The sequence below is a fragment of the Dryobates pubescens genome, chromosome 14 (genome assembly GCF_014839835.1).
Source record: "Dryobates pubescens isolate bDryPub1 chromosome 14, bDryPub1.pri, whole genome shotgun sequence".
Classification (NCBI taxonomy): domain Eukaryota; kingdom Metazoa; phylum Chordata; class Aves; order Piciformes; family Picidae; genus Dryobates; species Dryobates pubescens.
This window is the reverse complement of record NC_071625.1, coordinates 10,034,238-10,046,467: the sequence shown is the minus strand read 5'-3', so window position 1 is coordinate 10,046,467 and position 12,230 is coordinate 10,034,238. Positions and strand designations below refer to the sequence as shown.

The 12,230-nt window shown below is 37.4% G+C and overlaps 1 protein-coding gene across 2 annotated transcripts in view; it reads left to right on the top strand.

The window, feature by feature from the left end:
• The window catches only part of COL14A1 (collagen type XIV alpha 1 chain), a 97,346-nt gene that overhangs the window by 42,813 nt on the left and 42,303 nt on the right, over positions 1-12,230 (top strand). For both annotated transcript variants that reach the window (XM_009905775.2, XM_054167146.1), the window contains exons 15-23: positions 168-307; positions 2,764-2,896; positions 3,969-4,040; positions 4,826-4,968; positions 6,674-6,803; positions 7,849-7,971; positions 9,323-9,472; positions 9,971-10,087; positions 11,916-12,062. In XM_009905775.2, coding sequence (XP_009904077.2) covers positions 168-307; positions 2,764-2,896; positions 3,969-4,040; positions 4,826-4,968; positions 6,674-6,803; positions 7,849-7,971; positions 9,323-9,472; positions 9,971-10,087; positions 11,916-12,062 — 1,155 coding nt within the window. The remainder of the gene's footprint in view (positions 1-167; positions 308-2,763; positions 2,897-3,968; positions 4,041-4,825; positions 4,969-6,673; positions 6,804-7,848; positions 7,972-9,322; positions 9,473-9,970; positions 10,088-11,915; positions 12,063-12,230) is intronic.

The window sequence follows — 12,230 nt, the reverse complement described above, 5'->3', positions numbered from 1 at the left end:
AGTCAGCCATTCTAAAGTACTAGTAAGTGTGCAAAGAATTATGTAGTGCCCATCTTAATGCTATTTGTAACAAATTACAAGTAAAACAGTATGTGCCTGACACTGCTGTGTATGCAAATCTCAGAGAATAAATTGCTCTCACCTTTGTTTTGCATAATATTTTTCAGAAAGAGTTCCAGCTCCCCAGCATTTGGAAATTGATGAAGCATCAGCAGATAGTTTTAGAGTCAGCTGGAAGCCCACCTCGTCAGATATTGCTTTTTACAGACTGGCATGGATTCCTTTGGATGGTGGGGAAGCTGAAGAGGTGAGTTGCCTTGACTTTCAGAGGGCATAAAATGGGAGAGAGAATTCCATTTTGAGGACACCTATGCTGCAACTTTTGCCAATTAGATATGGAAGGTTGATTTACACAAAAATGTGCTGCACTGCAAAGCTCTCTAAACCAAAATCAAAGCAATATACCAGTTTCTCTGTAAAAAGGATGTGTGGAACAAAGAGGAATTTATGAATAATCAATCTAATCTGTAATGTGCCAACTGCCATAGAACTAGCATTGCTGTTTGGTGCTACTTGAGTTTTTAGAGCTTTATATTCTTCCCTAGACCTTTATATTCTTCCCTATACTTTGAAGATCATGATGGTAGCTAAACCAGAGCAGCAATATCCTCTCATAAGGGTCCACCTTTGTCTAATGTGCTGGCCACAGTAATACTGCCTGTGAAGCCTTAGTTATGTAAGGGAAAGGTTCACACATAGTCAACTGTTCAATTTTTCCCTTTCTCCTCTTTAAGGTTCTTTCTGGTTTCCCCCCATCATGCTGTATTGTTTGCTCTAGGTCTTTGTGCATCTTATCTAGTGCCATTCTTATCAGTCTGAATTTTTAAGTGATTTTTTTTATTCCTTTAGCTTTTCCTATTGTATTCTCTTTTTCCAAGTAGTAAAAGACAGATACTTTCTTTCCCAGACTTTCATCTTTTGCAATCTGTCTTATGTCCTCTTTCCCTTGTCATTATTTACACATTCTTTTGGCTTTTGTACTCCTCAGTCTGTAATGACTCTCTCAAACATCTTGGTCTCTGATCATCAGCACTGTGAATAGAAGCAGCATATGCAAACTCTTTATTTGGGTACAGAACTCAGGGGGAAGATAACATTTCCCACTTGGTGCTAGGTTTCATGCATCATTTTGTCACTCCTTAGGGCAGAAAGCAGTTGCTGCAGATAAAGTTATGTGACATTTTTTCAGTAGATCTAGCTTAGCATGCTTCTTCCCTCCCTTTTACCTACCAAAAAATTGTCATGTAAGACAGAAAAACTGAGGAATGAGCAGGGAAAAGGAGAAGTTGGCAGATAAATGAGTGGACACAGGTCATCCCCTAACATTTTTGCCTGCAGAGGATGAACTGATTTGTTTCTGTTTAAGTTCCAGTGAGTAGCAGATCCCTTTAAGCCATGTGCATTTTTAAAGTAAGATTTATATTGTCTGTGTTCTTTGAGCGTGGGAATAAATGATGAAGAAGAATTCAAACTGTTAAGGTTCCATTTGTTCATTGTGTTCACTGGAGTTCCTAATATTGTAGTACGTTGATATATTAAAAATACCTGAGCTGCTTTCTTGTTCTCCTTGCATGACCTCTCTAAAGGGGTCAGGTCTAGGATAGCACAATATCTCCAGGCTGTTGCCTCTTTAAACTTCTTTCCCAGCTAAGTGATCAGTCATGCAGAGAAATGACATGCACTCCCTCTGTCTTTCTCCCAAGACCCAACTTGCCAATTAGCTGACTGGGGTCAGGAGGTGGTGGTGAGAGTTAAACACCTCTTGGCTTACTTCATCCACATTGCTGATGGGTGAGGAGCGTTTAGTGCAGTGTTAGTGCTAAAAGGCCAGAAAAAAATGAAAGACTGACCTTTTATTTCTGGGTTACAGTAAAGAATGTAGGCTGTTATGTGCTTGTTGTTATTCCTAGTTCTGTCATTTGTCCTCTCCACTTGAAAGTTCAGAAATTTGTCTTCTTTTTCTGTGGTCTTCTCTGTGGGCTAAATTATCAGGGCATGGAGGGCATCTGTTGATTCTTTTCAATAAATCAAACAAGACACAAAAATCTGAGTGAAACCTTCTACTTACAGTTCACATTGCACATGTGAATCTTCTGCTGCTGGCATCGGTAAAAAGAAGGAAAATTACTGTTTTGAACATCACACCATAGAGCAAACTTCTCATCAGCACATCTCTCCTAATCCTCAACTCTGCAACAAATGCTCTTTGAAACTGTATTCAGATCTTTGGTACCATTATGTGGATTATAGTTCTGGTATAGAACCAGTGTTTTGTAAGGTTGTGGAGGTGCTGAATACATTTGTTGTAACAGGGCTTGAATGGCCAAAGTATGAGAGTTAATCTACCATGTAATGTCGCTTTCATTGACGAAGGCTTTGAATTGTAGTGATTTTCAAATGAAATGCATGTGGTCAACTTCAGCCATTAATTAGTTGTGGGTGAAAGTATGAAGCTGCACATTAGAATGATCAAGCTAGCCACCAGATAATAAATAACATTTTAAAGATCCTTGAGAGTGTTTTTTCCAGGTGCACTTTGTGATGCTTTTTATTTTGTCATGGCTAACAAATTCTTTGTGCAGATCTGAGTGTTGGTTTCCTGTATTTTAAAGGAGAATCATTTTCCCTTTTTTCATGTCTGTCAATTCATATAAAGTAATCAAGTGCAGAACTAATTGTCTTTAATTTTGCTGTGTTAATTAGGTTGTCATAAATGGAGACGCAGACAGTCATGTCATTGAGGGTTTGTTGCCCAACACAGAATACGAAGTTTCTTTGCTTGCAGTTTTTGACGATGACAGTGAAAGTGAAATTGTTGCTGTTCTTGGAGCTACATGTAAGATAAAAAAAAAAGTTGATTGTCATTTGTAGAGATGTTTAAGTGATTTTAATTTAATGCATAGAACTTATCTTTAAAGTATCTTCCATCTTTGGTTAGCTGTAACACTGAAGAATGTGGTGGTGTAGCTGCCTGTGGTTTTCTTACTTATTTAATATGTGACAGAAGCATTGAATCAAAATGATGGTTTGGCTCCCTGTCTGAGCTGTGGTATTAATAACCTTTGGAGCTGGGTAGAGACACTTCCATCTTACATTTCAGTATTTAGGCTTTGAACAGGATTCCTTATGAGAAGATATATTAGATTTTGGGGGTGAGTTAAATATTTCAAAGTAAATAACTTGCCAAACATCTTAAATGAAATTTTTGTATTTACAGTATTTGGACCACTGGATGGTACAGTGGTCCAAAAACCTTACACAGTCATCTTGTGATAATAACATGGAAGTGATAAAGAAAAAGCTTTAAACTCTGTACAGTGCATTTTGTAGTTTATGTTTGAAACCGTGGTCAGCATTTCAGGTAGATTGCTCTAATCTATTGCTTTTACTTACGAATAGTGACTTGGTTAGGTAAACAACTATATTTTTCATGTGCAAATTCAAAAATGGATTCAGTTCTAAGTAATTTAATCGCAGGCTTCATCTTGAACTTTCTGTTAAACTGAGAAGCCTTTACCCATCCAGATGATGCTGGTCTTACCCAGTCTTGCTGAACCTATCTTCTGTTTTTGACTTGGTTAGAAGTAAAGCATCCTTAGAAAGCTTTCAATTTAATTAATTAGATAACCTTATCAAGTGGTCAAAAAGGATGTCATTATGCATTGTTCAAAGAGAAATATGGGAAACTGTATGCATTTTTCTTTAATTGTACAGTTAATTATGTTTTATCTGTAGATCTGAGTGCTAATCCTGCAAATATGTGCCTAAAGTAAACTAAATGAATGGTTCCCTTCTAGTCTCTGAAATGCCTGAAGTGTGTGGGATACCTGTAGGTGTGAGCACATTGTTTCATTGTGAAGAGTTCTGTGACTTGTTGAATTGTTACTGAACTGAGTATTGTTTTTCAGTTGCATGGACTACTGCAATACCTACCACGATGACTGCTAACAGTGAAACAACTCCTAAGCCCACCACAGCAGGTACATGGAATAAACATCAACAGTTTAAATGAATGCAAAGAGCTCAGGCTCTCCACAAGTACGCCCAGTTCTAGGGTCAAAAAACTGTGAATTACCAAGGATCTGATAATACCAGGTCCAGATGGTCCATGTGGTCAGCACACTGTCATGGCAGACCTTGTGGAGCTGTAGACCCCAGGCAAGGGACATCATCAGCAAAGGTTGCAAACTATCACATTCCTGCAACAACCTGCTGCATGAGGCCAGCTTTCTGCATGTGCCATGTGTGGTTGTGGAGCCAACCTATAATACAGCCTAGAGACTGATACTACATAGGAATATAGACAGTAATTTGGAAAATTCATCTCTCTCTTCTCTTTCACCTCATAAATACAAGCTTAGAAACTTAATTATTTTGCTTAGTGTTGAGGATTCTGTTTGTTTTCCTTGGAATTAGAAACCTGACTTTTAAGGATCAAAAATTTGGGACTGTTTCTCTTCTGTAGCATTCTAACTGCTGTGGAGTTTTGATTATTCTAAAGCTCCATAAACTGAGTGATTTAAACAAAGAAGATGGGGTAATACCTGTTAATGGCAGTATAGAATAACTGTAATTTTATTAAATGGTTGAAGTTTTTATGTTACTGAGCTCAAGCATGACTGAACTGTAATGGATTTGCCCTACCATGGATGTGCTCATCCTCTGTAACTTCAGAGGAGCTTACAGCTACCTGGTGATAATTAATGAAATCTTGAATCTAAAAATGGAGGCGAGAAAATACTACTGAAGTTATTTTTGGCTTTAGTTTTTCGAACAGGAATCAGAAACCTTGTTATAGATGACGAAACAACCTCAAGTTTGAGTGTGACATGGGACATTTCAGATTACAATGTTCAGCAGTTCAGAGTGACCTACCTCACTGCGGAAGGTGATCGTGCTGAGGAAGTGGTAAGAATTGTCTGGGTGGATTTTGTGAATGGCTTCATAAGCTTAAAATGTTTATTTAATAATTGCTAAGGAATAATGCCTCCTTACATGACATTTCTGTAGCTATTAGTAAAAAAAATCATACTTGCTATTACTCTGAGATTGAACTTCAGAATTTTAATCATATAATACCTGCTGCACTGCAAGCAGCTGCAGTCAAATATAAGATCATGGTCCAGTCACACAGGTGTTTAAAGAAGTCATAGCTGAAAGACAAGTTAGTTGGAGATCTTTTCTTTCTAGAATAATATGAAGTGGTCTTTTTTAGTTTTGCTTTCATTCATCTTTTATGAGACCTGGGTGGAAAATTATTTTTTTAGCCTGAAAATGAATTTTTCAACAAGTTGGTTTGCTTTTGGACTGGAAAAGAGGCATTCTGAATTTACCTCGACATTATCATATTGTAGTCTATGATACAGTGGCAAACTTGCACAACACAGTGGCACAAACTGTGCTGTTCTTTTGACAATAAACCACACTTTCTGAAATTCAGATGCTAGATTTCATCTCTGGGAAGCTTCATCAAGTTCAGTTGGATGATACAAATATAATTCTGCTTTAGTATTCAACAACTATTATTTTAAAGGGAAATTAAAACTGTAGGAAAGGTATTCAAATTCTACCAGGAGGATATTAGTTGACTCAAAAGCTCATTAAAGACAATTGCAAGTTTGTAAGATTAGGTAGGTATCTTGGCTCTAATTCTGCAAATTATTTTAAGTATACTCTCAGGCCTTACTATCTTTGGTCACAATTCAGCAACCAGAATAACCACATGCTTCAGCTTTGAAATTAATCACATGCATAACTACTTTAGTGAATAAGGGATGATGCAAGATTGTACTTAAATTTAAGCACATTTAAAATGGAAGGAATGGGTTCTATCATGTGGCTTCAGGCAACTGAGAGGTCCAACACAGGTGTCAATAAATTGAGACAGTAGTTCAATTTTTAGGGGAGTGTTTATATGTCTTAAGTACATCTCTTAAAGAGAACCCAAAAGTTTTGTGGAATTTGGGCTTAAATATACTAAAGCATGACAGTTCTGTGGTGGATGCTTAAGTTTTTTGGCTGTGGTTGCAGTGATATAAATGTAAGTTACTCCTCCCTTTGCATAAAAATATTGATAAGCTTTCTAATCCTTGCAATTGGCTGAAAATCAGGGACTAGAAAATGTAATAAAATACTTTTCCCTGCACAAGAGTCAAGCCCTAAGTTGTATGCATGTTCCTGGGCATGCTGTACATAGTAAATGCATCACATTTTATCTCGTTCTGAAAGCCAAGAATGTTTGTCACTACTGAAAACTATATTACTCTGTAGAAGATCTCTGATGTGCACATGTGGAAAAGACACTTCTCAGTCCTTGCATCCTCTCTCCTCTTGATTTTTCAGAAACTTGGTATGTGTGTTTTGAGTATATGTATGGAAGCATGGGGATTTTTCGTGGACATGTGTTTAGGTGGTTTTGTCCAGGTTTGGTCAATGAATTAAGTACTTTTTTAACAAGTCTCAACACCTGGGTGCACTAGATTAGTCTCCTTCTTGCCAAACTTGGAAGTGTTTTGAATGTATCCTGGAGTGTGAAAACAAGTGAGAGCTTTTCTTGCAAGATAAAAATAGGTTCTGGCCTATTTTGATTGTTTCTTTTTTTCTGACCATCCAGGTAATGGTGCCTGGGAGACAAAACTCTGTTCTACTTCAGCCTCTGCTATCTGATACAGAATACAAAGTCACCATCACACCCATCTATTCTGATGGGGAAGGAGTCAGTGTCTCAGCTCCAGGCAAAACTTGTAAGTACAAACTTTCTGCTTGTCTTTGGCCAGTATATGCATGAAGTAAGACTTTTCTCTTTTGGCCTTTTTTCCTTGTCTGTAGTAGTTTATTTTAGTAAAATATGGGCTTTTTTTGCATGACTTAAAGGACTCAGGCTTTATATTAACCTCAGTTCATTGATTCATAGAGTGGATTCCTTCTAACTGACAAATAGTACTTTTTTATATTCAAATACTATGAGTTTGCATAAACTTGTGGAGTAATAAAGCTGGTAAGCCCTTGATAGATAGCTCACCAAGGACAATGCTGAAAACAAAGTAAACAATGCCTGCTGGGATAGTATCAAACCAAGCATTGTACTGTTGGGTTTTCTTTTGTGTGAGATCATTACTTCCTAAAGGTAATTAAAAATGCTGCTGAACTTTTTGTGAAAGTGATTGGATTATCTCTAGAGTTCTGACCAAGTACCAAAAGATTACTCAGCTGTAGCTTAAGTTCCCTCTCTACTGTACATTGGTGAAAAATCATCTCATTGTGCACTGCTAGTCATGATAGCATAATTTTATTGAATAATTCTCCTAATTTACATAATTTCTGCCTACATTGACATGCTATTTGTGCAGGCACTTAAATCACTTGTAAATCATTCCTTTGATTCTATTTGAATGCATTAGTTGTTCACAAGAGCATGATTTATACATTGAAGCTGTAGTGCATTTGGATTGAAAGAAACCATCAATAAGAAATAATTGTCTGTGAATTGTCTTACATTCTTAAACTGTAGGAACAAAGCTGGTAATTAATTTGAAAAGCCATTGTTTGCTCAGTAATGTTTATAATTAATCCTAGGTATAATTTGGTATTACTTTCTAAAATCTATTGACATTCATCCACTGATGTAATGCCAGGGAAGAATTTGATCAAAGAATTTCATTCTGGCATTTCTACCTGCAAGTCTGAGAACGCTGTATACCACATCCTTTTCATGTGGATGTGTTGAGTTTTATGCATGTGCTTGTATGAGAAAAACTTGTAAAAGCTCTATTTGATTTCTGGTTTTAGTACCCTTGTCTGCTCCCAGAAATTTACGGGTCTCTGATGAATGGTACAACAGATTGCGCCTCAGTTGGGATGCCCCACCATCAACCACAATGGGCTACAGAATTGTCTACAAACCTATTAACAGTGAGTTTTTAATCTGATTTTTTTTTGTATAATGTTTGTTTTTCACCCAGCAATGTCTTGGTATCATCTTTTGCTGAATTTGGCAACAGTTGCTGTTACATCCCTGAAAGTGCTGTTGATTGAGGTGTTAGACATTTTGAATATGAACGGTTTGTAGTGACAGAATGATGCAGGTTGGAAGGAATATCTAGAGATCATCTGGTCAAACTCCCTGATCAAAACATTGCCAACTTGGAACAGGTTTCACTGGAACTTGTCCAGTTAAGTTTGTAATACCTCCAAGGATGGAGATTGCAAAACCTCTCTAGGCATCTATTCCAGTTTTTGACTATCCTTACTGTGAAATTGTCTCTCTTAAAATACAATACTCAAAATTTCCCATGTTGCAAGTTTTGTCTGTATTCTTACTATCTTTCTGTTTGTCTCAGAAGGCATTTCATCTCTGTCCTCTCTACTTTCTTCCATTAGGTAGCAGTAAGATTCTCCCTTACACTTCCCATCTTTAAGCTGATCAAACCCAACTTCTTTCAGTTTGGCCTTTTACATCTTTTTACCTCGGCTCTATGTATTTCAGAGACTATATTTGCTCTCTTCCTAATCCTTTCTTTTGTGTACTATTTTTCATCTTCCTTCCCCTTAATACAAAGTTTCAGTTTCCTTGACTTTTGCTGCCCCTCTACACCTCCCCAAAACTTGACATTTTACTCATTGCCCATTTTGTCTGTCCTTTGCCCACCTGCACGTTGCAGCTAAATGAGGCACCCAAACTCCTTTAAATATCTTTAGGAAAACAGAGTCCTCAGAGTAAAACACAAATATGTGACCATTAAAGGATGTAAATACTGTCCAAAGGTAATGCTGTTGCCTATTTCCTGCAGTGTATCAAGAAAAACAGAGAGGTGACAAAGAGACTGTTTGCAGTTTTGATTTGGAAAGGTTTTATTCTTTTCCATTTTCATCATCATTTTGGCACAATGTTAAATGATGCTGTTGTATAAGAAACCCTTAGGGACTGTATTGCTGGCTGGCATCTGCTGTCCCCCCCGTTGGTCCTGGCACACCATCAAACTGAGGAGATCTCTGGCTGCCTATTTAGGGCAGTAGTAAGTCACTGAAGCAGAATGAAAGGGTCTTAATAGATGCCAGTGTCTAGCCCTGCCCTAATGAATCCTACTGCTGAATTTCCCAAGTGTGTTGTGGCTTCTTTCTATGCAAGGATCAAGCGGAGTGTCTTTATTTTTGTGTATGATGGGAAGAAAAGGGCAGATGTAATTTTGGATGTGTCCTAAGATTTGTTTTATCTACCTCTGAATTCAATGAGTAAATGATTATTTACTTCATATTTTTGCAGTTCCTGGTCCTGCGTTGGAGACCTTCGTAGGGGATGATATTAATACCATTCTCATTCTGAATCTCTTCAGTGGAACAGAGTACAGTGTTAAAGTATTTGCTTCATACTCAACAGGCTTCAGTGATGCCTTAACAGGCGTAGCCAAAACCTGTAAGAATGATTTCATGCTGCTCAGATCTCTACGAGCTTTTTTTTTCTGCTCTAACTATGGCTTTGTGCAGCTCCCTGAATGAATTTGCCTGTGGAAGACTTTCTCAGTTGTGTGCAATTTGTTTTCCTGAAACTAAAGTCTCTTTTTCTTGAATCAGACTTTATAGTAACTGGATGGTAGCAAGACAGGGGTCATAAAGCAGATGTTACTTATCACCCAGACTTATTTACCACCTAGTCACAGATACAAATTTCCTTAGTGGAAAGTCTTTAGTCTTTCTTTTTTTTTTAGCTCCCTACATATAATAAAATATAATTTAGTCCTTATATATCTGAAGCTCAATTTGAAATTAGATCTTGACAAAAATGCTACTGTTGTAATGGTATTGTTAGAATTCTTTGTAGTAAGTGAAGTTTTAGCAGTGTTTCCTGTTTTCTTTTATTCCTTGTGTGCCTTACTAGAGGTGTAAATCTAATTTTTTGGTATTTAATTTTCAGTGGACCTGGGTGTGACAAATTTGGATTCTTATCAAGTCCGCATGACTAGCCTCTGTGCTCAGTGGCAGCTTCACAGGCATGCAACTGCATACAGGGTAGTTATAGAATCACTTGTGGGTAAGTTACTAAATCATTTGATATGCAGCTTCAGCCTAGTCCAGAGAATGGAATTGCATAACCTAAGAAATTGTTTGCACTCAGACCTATAGAATGACTTCTGAAATACTGGAAATGATAGACAGAAAAGAGTTGTGGAAGAGTTTCAGGGGTAGAAGTAGCATTCCTGTCCTTTTAATACCTAACAGATGTTGATAACTTGTCCTTTTTATGGGAGGGAGTTTTATCTATCAGTAGAAAATAGTGATTAACTGAGCTTTTCATTGGTGTGAGGGACAGTAGATGGATAAAGGATGAACTGAATACATCAAATATTATACATAAACCATCAGTAATAGCTCATTAGGATGGGCATGAGAGGAAGGGAGAAAGGTAGGGAAAACTCTGATTGGATCCAGACCATGCTCACTTACAGAGTCAGAAGGGTGTCCAGTTTCGTCTGTTCTCATTCTGCTGATGTTAATTATAACTTACAGTAATGTTACTCATCTGGATGAACATGAGATATTTTTATGTGGCAACTCATGGTATCTTGATGCTTTTAGCACTGACTATGTAGAAGGTGAATTACAGCTTCTTCCATCTCACTGATTCTCAGGTGTAGCCAGAAGAAGTTATGAAGAAGTCACTATTTGTGCCTGCTAACTCTCTTAGCCCCATTAGAGATATGTTTTGATTGGCCACAAATTAAAAGCTTGGATAACTTGAGAGAAGTTCAATTAATAACATTTAATGGGATCTATCAAAGGTATCATGAAAAATAAAATTAATTTGGTTGCAAAAAAATAGTGACCTTTCTGTGGAGTGGCAAGTGAGTGGTGATATGAAGGTTTATTTGAAGGCATGGAATACAGACAAGCTGTTCAGAAAGCAGAGATCTTGGCTAGCACAAGACAGGACAGATTGCCTTCTCCTTTGGGAGCTAGCCAATATTCTGCTTTCATCATATAGAACTGCCAGAATTGTTTTAACTGAGCCAAAAGAGCCTAAATATGAGTAGAACTGAGCTAAAGTGTGAATAATTGCTTCTTATTAACATCTGTCATGAAAAGTTCTGATTGTCAGATTGGGTGTGTGTCTCGTGATCAAGTCTTTTTATACCACTGTAACACTTTCTGATAAGCATCAGGTGTCTTTCTTGGCAGTGAGTGACTGTTTCACAATTTTTGTACATGCTCTGTAAAATGTGAGCCTAGTTGCTTCTATTTCACTTCTTTCTGCTGCATATTATTAACTGTGCTGAAGATCTTATTATTAAGAAATGTCTCATGCTTTTTTCACTACCTGGGCTTTTTCTGTTGACAACATGTTTTCCAATTCAGAATTTGGTAGAACCCTTTAAATACTACACCTTAAGCAACTTATTTAGTGGTTACTAGTGAAAGCTGGAGTACAATATCTAGTTCAGTCTCTTGCAATTAGTAAGCACATTACAGACTCTGAGAAACAGAGGCATAGACAAAGGATGCAGTAGAATTATATAATGCAGCAATATCTCATTAGACTCTGATAGTTTAGGACCATATCCAAAGCCTCTTGATGACAGCATTAGTGATTTTTATTAACTTCAGTTCAGCATGGAGTGAAGTTCTTTTTTCCTACAGATGTCTGACACATTCCTCAGCTCCTACTTAGCATGAAGGATGAATGTTATTGAGACCTCTGCACAGAGATATATTTCCAGAAATAAGGCAGTAGTTTGTTAATTTATATCAACCACTTGTCCTTCAGCTGTCCTGCTGTTATGGCCCAGTTTATTTCAGAGTGTAATTACATTATTCAATTAAACAGTTAAGAAATGTTTTAATGGTTTGTTTTACAATTACAGATGGGAAAAAGCGAGAAGTAAATCTTGGTGGAGGGACACCTAGACATTGTTTCTTTGAGCTGATACCTGGAACTGAATATAAAATCAGTGTTCATACACAGCTTCAGGAGATAGAGGGCCCTGCTGTAAGCATCATGGAGACAACATGTGAGTAGCAGAGATCAGAGTTCGACCAGCAGTGATGATGCTTGGATGCCTCTTGTGTTTTGTGCTTTCCCCACAGACATCTACTCCTACACAGTTTGCTTTAGTTGAGTTTTTAATTTTCCAACTACATTGTGACTCCTCCACAGAGGTGCAGGATTCTTCTACTTC